The sequence below is a fragment of the Desmodus rotundus genome, chromosome 9 (assembly GCF_022682495.2).
Source record: "Desmodus rotundus isolate HL8 chromosome 9, HLdesRot8A.1, whole genome shotgun sequence".
NCBI lineage: Eukaryota > Metazoa > Chordata > Mammalia > Chiroptera > Phyllostomidae > Desmodus > Desmodus rotundus.
Window position 1 is genome coordinate 33,028,203 of NC_071395.1, and position 20,650 is coordinate 33,048,852.

The 20,650-nt window shown below is 35.1% G+C and overlaps 1 protein-coding gene across 3 annotated transcripts in view; it reads right to left on the minus strand.

The window, feature by feature from the left end:
• Positions 1 to 20,650, minus strand: part of GLRA3 (glycine receptor alpha 3) — a 125,273-nt gene that overhangs the window by 45,251 nt on the left and 59,372 nt on the right. For all 3 annotated transcript variants that reach the window (XM_024569040.3, XM_024569041.3, XM_045202556.2), the window contains one exon: positions 16,910 to 16,992. In XM_024569040.3, coding sequence (XP_024424808.1) covers positions 16,910 to 16,992 — 83 coding nt within the window. The remainder of the gene's footprint in view (positions 1 to 16,909; positions 16,993 to 20,650) is intronic.

Consider the following 20,650-nt stretch of genomic DNA (forward strand, 5'->3'; position numbering starts at 1 on the left):
CAAAGATTATCAAGGGCTTGGGGAGGAGGGAAGAAAAATAGGCAGAACACAAAGGATATTCAGGACAGTGAAATTATTTTGTAGGATACTAAATTGGGATATGTGTTACATGTTTGTCAAAACCCAGAGAATGTCCACCACCAAGAGTGAACTCTAGTGGAGGTACATGGATTTTAATAAACAGGAGAGCGTGTGGGGTACCGATGCTGAGAGAGGCTGTGCAGGTGTGTGCAGGCAGGGGTGTGAAGGGAAAGACCTGTATTTTTTGATCAATTTTGCTATGAAACTAAAACTGCTGTAAAAAATAATGTCTAACAAAACATCTCATCAATAAAGACATGCAAATATTACAAACAAGGAAAAATCGTGTTATTGCAATGGGGCCCTGGAATTAATTTTTCTGATCCACTAATTTAATAAATAATTACTGAGTGCCTGCTCCGTATAAGTACACGTGTAAGATGCTGGAACCACAAATGACCTGGCTCCAGTCAGGATGCTTGCAGAGCAGCGGAAGCTGACAGTGCAGCAGATAAATGGACAGACCGTGTGGTCTGACAGAGACCGGCAGAGAGGCCTGTGAGAGAGCAGAAGGGCCCTCACTAAACGGAAGGATGGGGGCAGAGGGAGAACCCGGTAAAGTCTTCCCAAGGGTTGACGGCAGGGATGAGTATCCATGATTCTGGGGCAACAGGGTTAAAATAAATATTTACCATATTCAGATGTGGAAAATAAGGAGGCATTGTTTTCTGCTGTTTGTAACTGTATCTAAATATGACACCTCCATTCCATCTGATTAAGGTGGCCTTGAGAGACAGCAACGCAAATGGACCACTTAAAGATGACAGTCTCTTTCTGGGAATTTAGTCTTAAGAGAAAATTCTCAGCATTTCAGGATTTCTCTTTTTCTTCCTTTCTCCTAGTCAAGAAGTCGCTCGGTTAAGTGTAAATCACATTCTGTTCAAGTTGCACATTTGCCATCCGCTTTCTTGTGAAATGTAAATTCGGTGCCTAATTTTTAAATAAATATGAACTTGTATCTCTTTAAGCCCATTGCAGCATCTGTTTCAGAATTCACAGCCCTGCAATGAACACTGCCCTGGGATGATCATTTGATATACGCAATTGCAGGGGGAGTATTTGCATATCGTGCTACGAAAAACGCGTTTTTATTCAGAGCAAATGATATTTTTTTCTGAATTAATCTTTTTTGATATCAAGTCTTCTTGGAAAAGTGCATAACAGAAAATTTGCAAGCAATTAAGTGATGTAAGGCTTGTTTCAGTCTCATTTCCTGCTTCAAAGAGAAAATTGGTTAAATTAATTTTAAATGCGCTTAATTTTTAAATCCAACTCTGTAATCTAAGCAACACTTGGAATTACATTTATTGAAGATAAAATACTTAATGTTCTTGTAAATCTTATTGTAAAGTCTCCCTTAAATTCATTTAAAAAGTTCAACATTGAAAATAAATACTACTTATTTGTAGTGGAGCTGAATGAAATACTAGTTGAAACTCATCATTGTGGTAAAAACTATGTCCTTTGTAAATTAAGAAATCTATGGGGCTGTAGTATTCTTGGAATTAGTTGTGATACATCAGATTTAGTTTAAATTCATAAACTCTTGCATTCTATCAGTTGATGATAAGCTGTAGCTATTAAAATTTATAACATTTTTAATGTAAACACAGAGTAATTAAACTATATTTTTTGTCTGTGTGACAAAGCTGATGTTGAATTAAAAATTATATCTCATGATGGCATAATATGTTTTCTCTATTTACTGCTTATCATTAATGAAACTTTTTTTAAAGTTTGACTATTTGAAAAACTATTTGTACGTCAAATTATATGTTCTGCAATGGTATTAAACTTTTGGTAAACTGGTCCTCTAAATTTTGGTTGCATTTGTTCAAAATGGGTAGGGAATATTTAATCAAATTATTTTATGAATGGAGCACCAAAATTTTAGATTCTGAAGCTTTTTAGCAAGTAGGAATCATAAAAATGAATGCATGGAATACATGGAATGCATGTATTCTAAACAGGAATACATTGAGGTGTCAAATAATGCATTCATTTTTTAAATTTGAGAACTGTGCTTTGGAATACCTTAACTTAAGGAGAGATTATATTAATGGACTGCTTGTTTTTAATTGGATAACTAATATTGAAATGAAATAAAATGAAGATGGCATATTTCCCAGCATCTAAATTAAGTAAAGAATTTTAAAAAGATTCCTAAATAGAAGCAACTAATTTGACTGAGTTTTGTCCTATAAACATATTCATTCCTAAAAGGCACTCTTATTCAAGACAAAGACCGTATCTGTAAAAATATATGGGCTGAACCAAGTTGCCCATTTCAACAAAAAAGTAAAGCCAAATTCTGACATTATCAAGTATTTTAGCTATATTAACTATGTAGAGATTATTTTCTCAATAAAAATATTTATAGTCTACACAGCAGGATCAACTGACAGTGTCAAAAATTTTAAATGTAAAAATTAAATAATTAATAATTATCGAAAGACAAAAGAGGACAATAAAGGTGGAAATGCGCTACGGTCTTCAGGAAGAGGACTCATCATTGTGGAAATGTTATTCTCCCAGGACTGGTCTACGACTCAGTACAGTTTAAATAAAAATCTAATGTAATATTCAACTGGAAACCCATCCGAAGTGTGAAAGTCTATGCACAGCAATGGCATATCCTGAAAAGTAAGAGGTCAAGGAGCAGACCTGCCTCGCGGAGGACAAAATACCCAAATAAAGCTACGGTGTTTAAACGGCTTCAGGTTCGGGGGTTCTGCACCAATTAGGCAAATGGTTCAGAACAGAGTCCAGAATCAGACCTACATATGGACATGTAATTGATTTGAAAAATGACATTTCAAATCAATATGGAAACATATTTAATAAATAATAATAGGAAAAATTTCCATCCACTTAAAAAAACAGTTTTACACAAAAATACAATCTACTTGCATCAACCTGTAGTATAACATTCTTGGATTCAATACATGTTTTTGTTATTTTGGATATATGGCAGACATAATTTATAACATTATATACACTTACCTATTTACAGCCCTCTGTATTATGAAAGGGATCATAAAGTTAAAATATCAAGGAAATAGACAAAATAACACATATAAATAAAAATTAAAAAATAACCTCCCATAAAATCAGAGAAAGCTTAGAGAGGAAACGGATGGGAGAAACAGCAGTGGTCACTAAGTACGCAGAGCAAAGAATGCTGGACCTCAGGGGGGTAAGTTACAGCGGGCTACAATTTCACATTCGAAAAGAAACCTTTACATCTGAAGTAAAATGGCCATGTTAATAGGTTTTACACACAGTATTTTTAATTATCTGTATTTTGTGTTTGAAATGCCTCTTATATTTTCATCGTACATAGTGGGTTTATACACACACAGAATCAGAGAAAAGGGGTCATGCAGCAAACTCGAAAGTGGATAACAGTGAAGAGAACGTTAACTTGAGGGTAGTGAATGTTTTTGTTTGTTTTTCAGTTTCTAGTACAAGCACGTTGATTTTTGAAGACATCACTCAAATGCAATATATTATCATTTTCAAAAATCAAATGATCTTTGGTCATTTAAAAAATAGCTTGAATAACTACAAAAGAAAAAAGGGGTTCCTGTGAAGTACTTTACATCATGCTATAAAATAAATACTCGTTCAAAGGGAGAATGGGGGCTGAGAAATTAAATTTAAAATGGTTTTGAGGTGTATTCATAAATTACAGATGCACATTTAGTTTTGTACGTGAACTAGAATCGTATTTGACTGAGTTTTCTCAATTGGAAGAGAAGCGGGTGCTGTGGAGAGACTAAGATTTCTGGGTTTGACCCAGCTTGCAAATGCTTATGTTTCCAACCAGCAGCTGGGATTTTAAAAACAAAAGGAAGAAGACGCTCAAACTTGGCTTATGCTCGTTGATTACTGCCAAGAGAAGTATTACTCAAGTACATTTTATTGACCTGACAAGGAGCAACTGGTATGTCAAAATGTATTTAATTAAAATATTTTTATTCTTAACTTGTACGTTTAATTTGAACAATCTTACCATAATACAGGTTGGTATACGTGGCTTCATTTACATTGTAGACCTGCTCAATTATCTTCCTTATGATTGCACGTTCTGTAAAACTCCCTGCTATAACTAACCTAAAACCTCTATTCCACTAGTACTTTGGGTGCATTTCTTTGAAGACCTAAAACACATTATTCTAGACCACAGATTTAACCTTTCTCCCTCTTTCTCTTAGGATAATGGTGGTAATATAATTGTTGACTTAATACTTTTCTTAGATGACAATTACACTGAAAAAATTGTTCATATTTCTCAAAATTTCACAAAATTACTATACATTGATTTAAAATTCTTATGTGAATCTCAACTAAAATCAGAAGAGGACCTGATTAGGAACTCTTTTTAATGAGGTATGTGATTGGATGGATTTCTGCCCTAGGAGAGGTTATAAGAGGGCTCTGAGTGCCTCTTTGGAACGAACTCCAGCTTGTGGAAAAACACTGCCCACCAGAAGGCTGGAGATCCAGATCCGCTCACATTTATGAAATAATTGACTTCATAGACCTGAACTATAACAAACAGAATCTAGGAGCCAACATGAGTTTGGCAGTTTCTACGAGTTGTGCAATGCTTTGCGTGGAGAATAGGAAGGCACTATCATAATCTTTTGACTGGTCCCAGGGTTTTTAAGCCTGATATTTCAGTATAATGAATCCTTTAGAAGAACCAAACCACACTAATCCTCGGGAAGAAAGTCCTACATAATGTGAGCAAGATGAGCCACTTCAGAATCTCATTTCCAGAAGTATTTGAAGAATATCATTATGAAAGAGCAGAAATTTTAACATGACTGAATAAATACCAGAGAATTAAATTATAAACTTCTCTTCATGGTGAAATACTATAAAATGTCTATTACTGCAATACATCATTAAAATGCCCAAGAGAACATGATTAGCTCAGAGAAAAGACAACTCAGTTTGAATTATTCCTATATTACTTCAGAGAATTAATATTTATTAAATAATTCAATTGTGCTTTAATTCCCACTATCAGGATATTTTTCTTTGTGTTCTAATTCACAGTTTACTAACTAAATGCTGATTATTTCAGGTAAAAGTGAAAAACTAACTCTAGGACAGAGAGTTTTTGCATTCAAAGAATATACATATCATAGCTAATGTTTTAATAGAAATAATAGAAATGGTGACTATAATAATGTTGCGGATGAAGGTCTGATCACAAATGAGAATGTTAACTACAACCACAGCTATTTTTACCACTCACAGATACAATCCATCAGTTGCAAAACAGCACTGTTTGGAAAATTTATGAAACTACTGGTGACTTAGGAAAAAAGTCACTGTTCTAGGAAATAAAATATTGTAACTTCTGTTGACAGTGTGTTTGTATTATATTAACATATAAAGGGGGTATTGCAGAAAACCCTTACCTTTATAGCTTCATTATAACTATTATAATTATTTTAAACAACAGTTCTCTAGGAGTCTTGGAAGCTAACAATTTGATAAGGGTTGTTTTTTCTTTTCTTTTCTTCCTTTTTTTTTTTTAGATCTGCATCTGGACTTTTCTTTCTACCCTGATTCAGACTCAGAGAAACCAACAACTTGCTAGGAACCAGCTACAACATGTAGGCATGTTGTGAAGAAAGAGGTCACTTGAGACTTCTGAGATCTTGGAAACTTCACTAGGCCTCCTACTAATGACTTGGAGACTTTAGAACCTCCCAGAATGCGAGCAGCATACTTGCCACACAAGCAGGACGGCGTTTGGAGGAAATTGTGACCACAGCTGCCCCAGAGGAAAAGGCGCACATTTAGCACCCGTGGCCTTCGTCATCACCATTTGCAGCTCCCGAGTTTTGACCTCAGTATTGCATTAAAATACTTTTAAAATCCATCTCACTGATTTATTAATGTAAACTCTCTAATCACGCTCTTATGTGCCTTTAAAAATCATATTATTTTCTCCAAAGTTTCATTATTTTAATTTTCTTGTTTTCTAGTTGGTTTGCTTTCTTCTTGATTTTCATTACATATAATTCATCCCATTATTTTTGTTTTCTCGTTTGGGTTTTTTTCCTCTTGACCCTTTCTGTAAACACACCATGCGGTCTACATGCTATGCTTTTAACTTTACATGTCAGATTTACGGTTTTGTATATTTAAAGAATTTCTTGAATCCTAGAGCTGAGGGAACATTTGCTGTCATCTAATGCAGCTCACTTATCTTACAAAAAAGGAAACTGAGTCTCTGAAAAATTAGTGGACCTACATAGTTTACGTAGTTTCTTAATGAAGAATTTAAAGTTCTACTGCATTTCCCTGAATGTATTTTCTCACAATGGGGCACACAGTTTAAGGAATTACTGAGACTGGACACCGGGGCTGTCTCCAGGAAAGGTAATGCCTAAATGTTGGGAGAACATCCTCTGGAAAGGTCCTTTGGCACAGGATGCAAATACGAGCAGTAGGGAAACTGGGGTTACTTGGGGAATTAATTAAGTAAGAAGGAAAACAGTGACAGCTCTAAGCAGAAAATAACAAAAGGAAGGATCACAGAAAATAAGGCATGAGCTTATCACCAATATGCTGGAATATTAAGGTAAATTATAGTGCTTTCAGCAAGATATTTGAGAAATTCTAATGTTATCCTTACAAACAAGGATTTCAAAATATCGTTAATGATACTATGTTTAAGTGACTCGTAACTGATTTAAATAGTAATTTAATTGTTTTCAGGAGTGATCAATCAAAAGGAATACCACTAGTGAGTGTTGCAGGACTTTCTCTGGCCTGCCCTCTCGGGAGTGCAGAAAGGAATGTTGTCCAGTCCTCTGGATGATTAACTAGGAAAGATATGGGTCATTAGGTTAGAAGTATGGATTGAGTCTGGCAAGAGGATATTTAACAGAGGCAAAGGCAAAATACTTTGTACTTAGTCAAGTAAGTGAACCAATTGGGTAAACAGGAAATGGGGTATACAGAACTTAGTTGTAGTACTTATCTACTGTATTTTTCAGACTATAAGATGCACTTCCCCCCCCAAAATTTGGGAGGAAAATGGGGGTGCGTCTTATAGTCCAAATGTAGCTTACCTGGCTCACTGAGGGGGCAGGAGGTGGTGGTGGAGCGGGGTCACAGGAGGCAGGAGCAGGACCACAATTTTTGCTTCAACACGTTTTTCCTATTTTCCTCCTCTAACACCTAGGTGCGTCTTATGGTCCGGTGCATCTCATAGTCCGAAAAATATGGTAACTGTAGGCGTGGTCTCAGTCAAGAGCATTTTGCAGCTGCCTCCAATGTATGTGATCTTAGGCTACAAGTCACTGAGTGATTGGCACTGTCGCCAGGAGAGGGTGACCTACTCTGCACGTCTTGGTTTAGGCTGAAAGACATCCAGGGGGAGGAACCAAGCAGAGCAGGGAACTCTTAAGGCCTTTCACAGGAAAAAACAAATGAAATTACTGGGCGTGTTAAATTTGTAGAGCTTACTTAAGAATACCAGAGTGACAATTTATAAATATTTGGAAATCATCAGATAGATTTCAAAATGACAGATGCTCGTTCTAAGTTTGTGAGCTTTTAATTCATAAGGGTTTCCTCTGTCCATTTCTTAGTCGTGTGACTTTGGGAGTCACTTAACCTTTCTAAACCTTAATTTGCTGATAATATTTTGCTGATAATTTCCTGAAATGAGACTTTCATTAAGTTGTAGTTATGATTAAGTCAGATACTATGTGTAATGGATATAAAACTACAGAGATATCTTTTTATAAGACTTGTAACTACATTATGTTTTTATTATATTGTCATATGATTAGAATATTTGATAATCGGCAAAAATTCAACCTACAAAGATGTGGACAGATTGGGAGAGAATGGCCATGGTGTTAAGCAGGCTGGAATATTTAATGTGTAAGTGGGGACTGATTTTATACCTAGTACATTAGTGATTATTTTTGTCTTGGGAAACTTTCTTTCTAATCAACACTGTTAACTACAGAGGCTTAAGTAATACATACCCAGGAAACAAGAACTGTCTGTATCCCTGACTAGCCAAGTAAAAGGCGCAGTATTATTTTGAATAATGTCTACATTGTTTAAATTGTGAAAGAGCTTGAATAACAGTAGACATGATTAGGAAATACTCATTGCCTTAACTAGCATTAGCATAAATTCCAGAGTAACCAGCCTGACTCAAATCAGATGCGGTTTTGAAATGAATCTGAAAAATTAAAAAGCAAAAACCTCCCATCTAACTTCAGATATTTTTATCCAAAACCCCATTAAAGCATATTCTGAGAGATTCTTTACATTTTTTTCAGCACTTTTTTCCTTCAGATTGACCTGTAAAATATTTTTCTGTAATCTCAGGGATTGAGGCTGTTCTTTGTGGGAAAGGAATCCCCTCTTCACCAAATTTTCCTTATACAGGGACTGGCACAAATAATGCCCTTTTTTTATTACAAAATCTTCTGTAACATAACGATATCACACTCAAGCACACCATATGACATTTTAGGTAAAATGTTCAAATTAAAACTATAAATTATTACACTCACATCATTACCCTACCAACCACACTCAAGCAGGCGTTACTCCTGCCGGACCCTGTATTTTCCTTTCCAATCTAAATCATTAAATTTTCTTTAACTTTCTCACATTGGTGATGTTTTCCTCTTTTGTTACCTACGTTCCTCTTTAGATGTGAAATACGTAATTTGACCCTTCATAAATATAGTTATACTTTATGTATATCCTATATCATCTTTGTATTTTAATAGACAAAAGTTTTATTATGACTGTAAAAATTATTATTCAATATTCTTTTATTATTTAAAACATCCTCCATTTCTTTTTTCTTAACCTGGAGGAAAATTGCTTATTTGGAAATTTACCTTACAGCACAAATTAAAGGCTGAAAGTAAATCCTTAGTTTTTTTTCTTACCTCTATTCTTGCACACTGATTTGCGCTGTTAATCCTCAGGGACATAGTGTAAGTCACAAAATAGCCATTTCCTTCCCTCATAGATTAGCTATTTATGAAGCAACCAAACAAGATGCATTTATGAGTAAAACTGTGATAGTAATGAAAATTTGTCTTTTGAAAAGATAGCCTTCCATTATATTCATTCAGCCAATTAAAAAAAAAAGAAAGAAAGAAAACCATGCAAGGGATCCTAAACTTCAGTAAACTAATAACAATCTATACTAAAATAATCTATACTAATATAATCTATACTAAACTAATAACAATCCTGAGATGGATGGTTAGTAGTGATCACCTTAACATTTAGTTTATTTTCACTAGAAACGTCACTCGATTTTACATATTACCAGTAACAACTGCACATAAAAATTACATACTGGTTTTTTTTAAAGATTAAATAAAACATTTTGTGAAAAGCATAGCTTCATTTCAGAATTTTCTCTGTAACATATATGAGTTAATTAATATTTTTATTGGTATTTTATTAGGTGATGTGAATTTTGAGGATGCAAGTTGTCATGGTAATTGGCCTGTATTTTCTGGCTGAAACAAAGAGCAAAAAAATTAGTATTAGAAGAAAAGAAAAATAAAGGAAACTAAGACAATTTCTGTACACCCAAAAGCAAGCACTAACTTACTTATTCCCGAATTCTTTTGTGAGGTTGAATAAAGAATGTTTTAGACAAGAGGAATAGATGGTATGTTGAAATTCTAACATTTATAAAAGTGGTCTAGTAAAGCTTTGTTGCGACGAGGATGAAGCACACTATGGGCCAGCCCATTTGATTTGATCAGGGAAATGTCTGAAACGAACGCGTAAATTGGGCCACATTCTTTCCTTTGGCTTCAGTGGAATTCTCGGTGATGGGATTTAGTTTTCTAGTTTAATCTACGTTTCAGTTTTACTGTGGTTGTTTCATTTTGAGTTTAAATGGCAGCAGAATAAATCATTACGCTAAACACCATTTGAACTGAAGTTGATACATTTTTATTTATACTTAAATATGGAAAAAAGTGGTTTTCTGTTTTTGATTTCAGTGCAATTGCTGTATAACCCACTACTCCATGAGCAAACTAGGTTATTCATATTGTTATAATCGCAAGGGTTTTTTACTGACTTTTTCTTTTTTACTCTTTCTTTCTGTTCCCCAATTTCTTTTAAACTCAGTGATGCTGTTTTTCTTTTCCTCTCTTTTGTTCATTTTAAATCTTCAGAAATCTCATTTATCTTCATGTCTCCAAACAATATTTCTAAACTTACCTCTATATTTATACAACCATTCCTAATTCAAGCCTATTCCAAAACATCCCAAAATTTAAAATAAATTTCTAAAAATTATGTATTTTCACAAGAAATGCAGCATTTTTTAAGTAGAACTCAGCTTCTGCACTACTTTTTCCATGAGTGACCTGTTCTCTTCTAGTTCATATAAATGAAGCAACATTCAATCCTCATGATTGAGAGAAATCTTGGGAGACTCATCTTTATGCTGCATTCTTATGCAAACCATTGAAAATATCTTCTAAAAGTCTTCTCTGTTTTCCCTATTATTGTCTTGGGTCTTTGAATTTTTCATTATTTATGATGAATTTAGCTATCTAGAAACATTTCTTCTCATTCCCTCACTCAAATCCAGCTTTTGCCTGAGATTCTTTTCTTTGCCAGACCAGTGGATATGGCTGCAAGAGAGAGTTGTTCAGGATTTTATTTTACTGTTTTTAATCTAACTAAAATAGTGTCTACTATTATTCCCATTTCTTCATTTTGTGTTTTTTATATGCAACCTAATTTTATTTCTCTTTAAAGAGTTTCTCCAGAGGTGTGTCTAGGTTCTTAGACTTTTCAAAATACCAGATTTGTGTTTTTATGTGATTCTTTGAATTCTCTGTTATTCCTTTTTGGTCTTCTTGAATGGAAAGCCTAGCTCAATAGTTTTTAGTACAAAAAACTGCTTTAGTAGTATCTCAAAAATTTTGAAACTTAGTGCTTTTATTGTCATTTAGTAGTGGGTTTTTATTTCTTCTTTAAACAGTTATTTAGTATATGGTGTTAGTTTTCAGGCATATTGATGCATAGTAATGCATAATAATTTATGTAAATATGTAGTAATTTCTAGTAATTTTATATTGGTATTGATTACATTGCATTTCAGTCAGGATCACATTTCATCATGTGTTGATTCTTAGGAATTTATTGATGTTTCCTTCATGGTTTAAATAATTTTTATAAATGTTCTTGTTTGCTAAAACAAATGAAACTGAGTTTTCTCTCTATTTACAAATTAATGAATTGTTCTGTTCAAATAGTTCTACTTGTACTTTCAAGTTACTGATTTACCTATTTTTAATCATAGTTCTACCAGTTTTTGTTTTGTGTACTTGAAAGTATATGGGAGACATTTTAATAACCATTATAGTTTATTTATACCAACATGTTACCCAAGTGTTTGTTTTATGACTTTTTTCTATAATTTATTTGTCTATAATATTGAAATTATTATCCTGGATGTTTTCAGACACATTTCTCTGATATACACTTTTCTATCTTCCCGCCCCCCCCCAAGTTTTTTTGCATGGTGTTTTTTATAAAGTGTTTAGTTGACAACCTATTGCTGTGTGAACATTTGCATTTAACTATGACAATATTAAAAGCTATTTTTGCTCTCTTCCTGTGTTTTATATATACTATATTTTTATTTATTTTATTTTTCTCCTTTCTCACATTCCATTTGATGAATCAGTATTTTTTAGTTCTTGTTTGAAAGTTATTTACTCTACTTTTATTCTTTGATGTTATCCTTAGCTCATACGTTTTTTGATTCACTCATCAATTTCTGTCACAGAACTCATCGTCCTCTGATTGTCTCTGTACCCCTTCACAGTAACTTTCTTACAGTAGGAATTTGTATCACCCGGGGTTTTAACTCTAAGTCATGAATGTGCACTTTTAGGGGTGGGAGTTTATCGCCAATTCTACAAAATTGTTTTCTAAGTAAATTTGCTCAGTGAATTCACTCATCACTGTCGCTTTCTCCTTTGTGCTAACAGTGTGGCATTAACATATGTTTATCATCTTTAATGGACTTATTATATTTGCATAAATCCTAAATTAATCCTTGAAGTCCTTCAAAACATGGACTTTGGGGCTTTGTATATTGTTGGATCACCCAATATATTATGTGGAATATGAGAATATTTGATAGATATTTTTCAGTTGATGTTTAACTGAATGAACGTTCCCCAGGTCACTTAGAACAATCCGGACTGTTGACATATGCTTATTGAACATTTATTGAATTAAAGACAGTTGGATCGTCATAGGCCATTAAAACCTTTGCCTTTAAATTATGTTTCTTTTTCACTTGTTTTCCATGCTTCTCAAACCAATTTTTTTCTTTTTTCCCCTTTGCAGTCAGAATTCATTCAACAGGAAGCACTAGGTTCTTTATAGTTCTTGTGTCCCAGAAGATTAAACTCTTTTAAATCTTTTACTTGTCATTTTAAGCCATTATTTAAAAAAAAAAAAAAGATGGGGGAATTGCTGAGTTTAGGAAAAACACCTTGAAGAATTTGACCTCAGTAGATTCTACTAATTTTAGTATCTACTAAAGGAGTTTAGTAAATACTATTGCTACTGTGAGCTAAATTAAATTCTAAGGAGAGAGCAGGAAGTGCTTAAAGACTGAATATTACAGGGACACTTGAGGCAATCTACTCATTCCTGATAAAGGAATTAATAAACAAAGGGGAGGGGGCAAGAGGCTCTGTCTTCCCCAGAGTGGAGTTTCTGATTGAGTTGGACATTTTCTGGGAAAGGGAGAAAAAAATGAAAGGTCTTGCTATTTCAACACTGAGTCCTGCAAAATAGCCCAGGACACTTTCCTTACTCTAAAAAATAGTCCAGTGGCTGGGCCACCAGTCAGGTGCTGTTTTCTTCCTCATTTTTCTTTAATAACTAATGTTCATGGAATAACAGATTTTACTCACTACTCTCACTTTCTCATCATGCAGTTCTTTAAACTTTGCAATCCAGACTTGACCTTCACCATTCTAACCACATTTGGCTTTGTTACCAACAGCAATAGCTTTTTCTTTTTTAAAAAAGATTTTATTTATTTATCTTTAGAGAGTGGGGATGGGAGAGAGTGAGGGGGAGAGAAACGTGTGAGAGATTGATTAGTTGCCTCTTGTGCACCCCCAACTGGGGACCTGGCCTGCAACCCAGGCACATGCCCTGACTGGGAATCGAACTGATAACGTTTTAGTGCACAGGCCAGCACTCAATCCACTGAACCACACCAGCCAGAATTCTTTTTCTTTTTTGAGATTTTATTTTTCAGTTACAGTTGACATGCAATATTATATTAGTTTCGGGTACAGAGCATAGCGGTGAGACAGCTACATAACTTAGGAAGTGACCCTGCCAGTGAGCCTAGTACCCACCTGGCACCATATATTGTCATTACAATATTATTGACTATGCGGGACTCTTTTTTCAATCACCTTTTTAGAAACATTTCACACTTGGTACTGTTAAACAGATTGCCTCAACAGTGTCTTCTCTTTTGAGGTTGAATGCTATTGATTTTAACTTGCCATCTATGATGACCTCTTAGCTAAAATTCCTTTCCAACACCCTCTAAATGTAGACATTTCTTATGGTCCTTTTTTCTCGGTATCTGTTTTCCTCTCTAAATTCTATCTTTCAGAAATGTCATCTTATTTGAAGCACTTTCTATATGGCTTCCAAAAGTGTACCCCCAGTTCTAACTCCTCCTTTTGGCTTTATACCTAAGTTTCCCAGACTTCAAATGGATTAAGATTAGATTTATCAATATTCCCTTCAGCATTTGCTTCTTATCCTAGGTGTTCTTTCTTCATCAATATTTCCAGTATGGTTCTGTTTATCTAAGCTCCTTAGCTCTGACTCATCGGTGCCCAGAGCACTTACATCCACTTCGTATGGAAGCAAATGAAGGGTGGCAGAATGTGCCACCCCAAAACATGGCGCCCTAGCATAAAGACTATTTTGAGTTAAAGGCACTCGAAAAACAGCAGATGCAAGAAGGGCATTCTAATCTCTCCTTTTCCTCCTGAAAGTAGCAGATAAAAACTCACATGCGGAAGATGTGCTCCCTGTACCAGGAAGAAGAAACATTCTTCAAAGGGGAAGTAAAGTCGAGAGAACTGTGTACATAGAGACCTTGTTAAAATAACTCTCATCTTCCTTTGGCCTTCCCACATAGTTTAGCTCTTTTTCCACATTTGCCTCTCTTTGTTAAACCTAGTGTAAAAGCATTTAGGTTTTGCCACTACTTTGAGTCTTCCTTTCCCTATGAGGATTCCCATGTTACATAAAACTTATATTAAATAACTGCGTATCCTTTTTTCCTGTCAATCTGTCTTGTCTGTTTAATATGGAGGCCCAGCCAAAAAAAAGTTTAAGAAGATAAAGATAAAATTTTGCCTCCCTTACAGCATCAGCCTCTAATGTTGCTACCTTCCACATCATTCTGCTTTGTCCCCGTATTTATTCTTTTGGGTTGGAATATGATGAAACTTTTTAATATATTTTTATTTTTCAATTAGAGTTTACATTCAATGTTATTTTGTATTAGTTTCGGGTGCACAGCATAGTGGTTACACAATCACATACTTTATAAAGTGCCCCCCCATATTTTCAGTACCCACCTGGCACCATGCATAGTTATTGCAATATTATTGACTGTATTCCCTATGCCGTAGTTTACATTCTCATGACTATTTTGTAACTTCTAATTTGTACTTCTCAATCTCTTCACCTTTTTCACCCAGTCCCCCAGTGCCCCTCCCTTCTGGCAACCATCAGTCTGTTCTCTGCATCTGTAAGTTTGTTTCTGTTTTGTTTATTGATTCATATTGCTATTTAAATTACACATGTAAGTGAAATCATGGCATTTGTCTTTCTCTGACTGACTTATTTCACTTAGCATAATACCCTCTAGGTCCATCCGTGCTGTTGCAAATGGTAAGATTTCACTCCTTTTTATGGCTGAGTAGTATTCCCTTGTGTGTGTGTATCTCACCACTTTTTTATCCACTTGTCTACTGATGGGCACCCAGGTTGCTTCCGTATCTTGGCTACTGTAAACAATGCTGCAATGAACATAGGGGTGCATCCATTCTCTTGAATTAGTGTCTTGGGTTTCTTTGGATATATACCCAGAAGTGGCATCGCTGTACAACATCACTTTAATCATCAAAGAAATACACATTAAAACCACAACGAGATATCCCTTCACACCTGTCAGAATGGCTGTCATCAGTGCATCAACAAATGACGAGTGCTGATAAGGATGTGGAGAAAAAGGTATGCTTGTGCACTGAGGTATGCTCGTGAACAGAGACCTGTTGGTGGGAATGCGGCCTGGTGTAGCCACTGTGGAAAGTGAAATGGATGTTCCTCAAAAAATTAAAAACGGAATTGCCTTGTAAAATAACTTCCCAAATGACTTTGGCTCATTTGGCTGAATGACTCTTTAAGATCGTAATATTAACTAAATCATGTTCTTGCTCCGAAATCTTGATCTGCTCCTTACTGCCTATAGGGTAACAGCCAGCATCCCTGGTTTAGTAATAGGACACCAGTTTGCCTTAGACTATTTTGCATATGACATTTTTCTCAATATCTTTACTCCAATGATATGGATTAAAAAGTCTACATTGCTGGGAATCTTTTGTTATCCCTCCCTATCTTTATTGCTACATAGCTCCCCCAGCTAAAACTAGATTATTTTATTTTCCTTTCATATAATCTAGTACCTCATCCATGGGTATCCTTAATATTTAAAAAGTGCTTATAAAAGTAATACATTTAAATTTGACAAGAAAAGAGTTATTATCAGATAAACAGATACATCCACTTTCTCAGTTGAAGAGAAACCAACATAGAAGGATGGCCACAATCCCCCATGTAGTAGGCACGCCACCTAGTGACAGGTCCACCACACTACAAACCTTGCCTCTGAGGCCTGCAAGCCTGAAGATCCGCCTACAAATTTTATATCAAAACAAACTTTTTTTTAAGATAGAACAGTACCATAAGAAAAATATTTAATAATACTTACTTTCTCGTGTCATTAAACATGCAAACTAATTAATTGAGGGTTGATTATGTAAATAAGTTCAGAGAAACAGAGACCTGAAGATTTTATGTGTTGACATTAATTGGTGATGCATTTGGATCCACTTTGAAAGAATAAACTGAAGCTTGGATAAATCTGTGAAAAAGTTTGAGAAATTTCTTTTTTCCTAAGATAACATATATAACATACCCAGCAGAGCATACTCTGAATAAATATTAGCTGAGGCGTGGCAAAATGGTTCGGAGTAAGCACAGACTTTGGAGCCAGAGCAACCTCCATGAATTGGAGCCCAACACGCGCTTGCTCAAAACGGCCATCTCACATCTGCAAACATGGCGATAACAACATCTTCGCTGCATGAGGTATAATACATGCAAAATATCTGCTCTATAGCCGGCACTCAGTAAAAAGTGATCGTTTGTAATGATTATTGTCCTTTTTACCTTTGATAATTTATAGAAAGACATAAAGCTGCTTTTCAAGCTTCAAAACTATTATTCATAGGTCCTCAGTTTCTTTATCGTGGTACAGAGTGCATGTGCTGATAAACATCGTGACTTTCAACACCTGGTGAAAGATACCAGGCTTATTTAGTGGATATCTGACAAAAATAACTACAAAATAAATTACCTATAGAATACGTTAAAATCCACGTAAATCTACTATGCTTTTAAAACTACTTAGATAAAATAAGCTGTTCATACTTACAACTCTCCAGTTGCATTATGCATGTTTGCACATCCATTGGAAAGTTCTTGAGATCCATTGGACAGGAAAGGGTTAATGTCAATCTGAAGGAATTCAAAGCAATTATTCTTAAAAGAAACTTATAGTATCATATTACTGTTATCTGGTTCAAGGTAAATTGGAAAGCAATATTGCTATTGGTAGTGACAAACATCTATTCAAATAAAATTTGCTCCAACTTGGGTGCTATTTGCTCTGAAATAGCTGTACCTTTACCCATAAAGCTGTTTTGAGGGGGAAGGGGGAAAATATGTGTGTTTAAAATTCTGACCACATTTGTTTGTTTGTTTGTTTATCTATGTATATATTTTTTTCCTTTATAGTGGACGGTACATGTCTAAAAGAAGTCTCTATTGCCAGGAGCGACTCTCAAAAAAGAAATTTGAGAGGGCTTTCTAAAAAATGAACACCAAAAGCCAAAAGACACACTTTGCCCAAATCACATGGACAGCATGTTTCAGGAGGCAAGTATCCCGGGAACTGGAGTTCTGAACGTGGAAAAGTGGGTGCGGAGAAGCGATCCTGCATGACAGCTCTCAGTCACCTTCCTAACCATATTAAAGAAGTTGTCGATGAACGCCCAGAAGTATTCAGCAGAGGAATAAATGCTGAATCTGGAGGACTTGAAGAGTCTCGGTAGGTCTTAGAGTGGGGTCGGCTGTCGTGGGACGAGGGCGCGTCACCAGGTCCTATCAGGGTCACGCAACAGCCCTCTAGAACACACGTGCCGTTGTTCCGTGCTTACCAAACAAACTGCTGATTTGGCTTCACACAAAGTGATTCAGAGGGTGTACGCCAACATCTCCCCCCGCAGGAAGTATTTGTACATTGGCATTCCAGATTATTCATCATTCTTGAATATTTTTTTAAATTGGGAAAGTTTATTACCAAGATATCTTCAGGGATTACCAAGAATTTGTAGTTTCTGGACCTGAGAAAAAGAGGTCCAGATCCAAACAAATCCTAGTTTATTCAAACCAAGTTCTTTTCTGAGAACTCTCCAGCCAGCCCCTTTTGCTGAAAGCACTCCCAGTAAAGTTCAGTATATTAATAAGCACCCTATGAGGGTTTGTTTACTTAAACTTTGTGACTGGAGACAGATTAGTTCGCCTCACTATGTTTCGGTTTGCACATCTCTAAAATGAAGAAATATCAGTGTTTATTCTGGAGAGACGTTGTGAGCAATGTGTAAGATAGCACGTGTCAAATGCTTCGGTAAGTGCTTGACACACAGCAAACCCTCAATAAATGCTAGTTGTTAGGGGTTACCAGTACATCCTGCCACTCTCGGTGCCCCCTACCGTTCCCTCCCCAGAATTGTATAGGAGGGGCACAGGCATGCCAACTAAATCACATACAAATACGAGTTAAGCTTGAACCAAAAAAATCATCAGCTCTAGTAAATGTAACCACTTTCTCCAAAATGGCCTTTTTATACAGACCATACACTTAGTTGTAACGGTGTATGTTCTACAGTGAGATCCAATTAACCTCATTTGCGAGACATCAATGAGCAGACATGTGAAGTTGCTGATGTTGAAGAGACCCAGGAGGATCCTTTAATAATTCACTCAAGCCAGAGTTCATAACACAATAAAATAATTCGTAGAGTTCAAGCTTCAAAAGCAATTTTCTCCTGGCTCAGCTAGGTTAAGGGAGCCTGTAAGTACAACCCTGTAGAGTTGCAAAGTTCTTTCTAAAAAGGCAATTGTAAAATCAGGGGGACACGATGTTCTCTGTCTTGTGGAAGGGTTTATTAGAGGTGTGAGCACAAGCACATTTTGAATGTACGCACATTAATTGGCCAGGCATCCAAGGCTCTCTGGCCAGCCAGTTCCAAATGTTGGCTTGGAGAATTAATTCTCTGACCTTTTGTATGGCAGTAAATTGCGTTCTTAGAATCTCTTCCAGGCTCTCACCATGTATGTGATGTCAAATTCATACCCTGGCTATTTTTCTGGCATAAATGAGGGACATTACATAATTCTTTAAAAAAGAAGATGCTTGAAAGGAATTATTTGGGAAAGAAAAACACTGTAGAACTAGTCATAAATCATATCCTGAAAAACATTTATTTATTGACACTTTTTTGTTTAACGCAGGACACAGTTGCTTCTTTAACAGCATATGAATGAAAAATATGTGTCAATTTGGTGGGTGTGATATTGAATTTCTCCATCAAAACATTACATATAAATTGTAATTTGTCCTGGCCACATCAAAAGAAAGTGAAATCAAAAGGCAATTAATCACATTCTACTGTTTTGGAAATGAATCTCTTCTTGTGTTAAGAGAGGACACTAAGTTCTCTTTCTGAGACAAGACACATAAACAGGATATGGCATTTTTTTATTTTGTCCTAAGAAGTCTTGTCTTAGTAATGTTAAAAAAAGATGACTATATTTTATGACAATTGACCTCATGAAAAGTGAGGTATTTCCCATTTTTGAGCAAGCATTGCCAAGAGTATGGTGTCTATCTCAGCCATTAATTGAATTATTTAAAAAGTTTTCTCCATTTTATCCTCGTTATAAAAATGAGAATTTTAATTGGGTCCTAATATTTCTAGATTCAGTGTTATAAGGACAATTGCTTCTTCACTAATTTTTATCTTGGATCTGTAATATCATAACAGCTAATACATCTGTTGTGCTTATTATGTAGCAGGCACAATTTTAAATGCTGTGTGTGTATATGTTTATTTCTTACTACAAATGTATAATACAGGTAAACTGTATTATCCCTATTTTAGAGATAAGGAAACTGAGAGGTTAACTCTCCCAGTATTCCAAAAGCAGACACTGGCAGAGCTGAATTTGCATCCCTGGGGGTCTAGCTCTCAATTCTATGCCCTTAACCTTCAAGTAAACTGCTTTCAAAGGAGGGATTGATCAAAAAGGACTTATGGACATGGACAACAGTGAGTGATTGCTGGGGAGAGAGGGTTATAAGGGGACTAAATGGTAATGGAAAAAAATACAATAAAGATTAAATCAAAAAAAAAGAAAAAGAAAAAAACAAAAGCACAGGGCCCTTTTTCATGAAAATGGATTCTGTAATTAATGTGACTTCTTTTTAAATGCTATGTTTTTGTAATAACAAATAAACATTTTATACATTATTAGTTATTAAATTTAAAGTAAAATAAACACAAATAATTCTCCCAAAAGAAATTAGAGAAATGTAATTAAAACTTTAGAAAATATAAGGTATTTTTGCATGCTTTTTATATATTTACTTGAGTTATTTGGTAGTTTATTGTGAGGGATTCTACAAAGAATACCCTCAGCAGAAATTAGATCGTTAGAACACAAGGAGGAAGATTAGAACTAGTGTTCTAATTTTGAGTTGTGTCGTCATCTGTTTGCAGAGACAATCATAAAGCTTATCAACCCATCACCAATGCAATCTCAATATTGCTGATGTTCCCTTTAGGAAGCTGACATAAATATGACCTCTTCAGAAAACTCTACAGAATTACACACAAGCAAAATTCTCCACATTGCATAAATTTTAAAGCATTATAAATTGATTTCACTTGAATAAACAGTATCTTAAAAAGCATCTATTGAAATAAGTTTGCTTTTTCTATTTAAAAATTAATGGCCTGTCTCTGGAACTGGCATAAGAACAGACACATAGATCAATGCAACAGAATAGAAAGCCCAGAAATAAACCCGTGTCTCTATGGTCAATTAATAT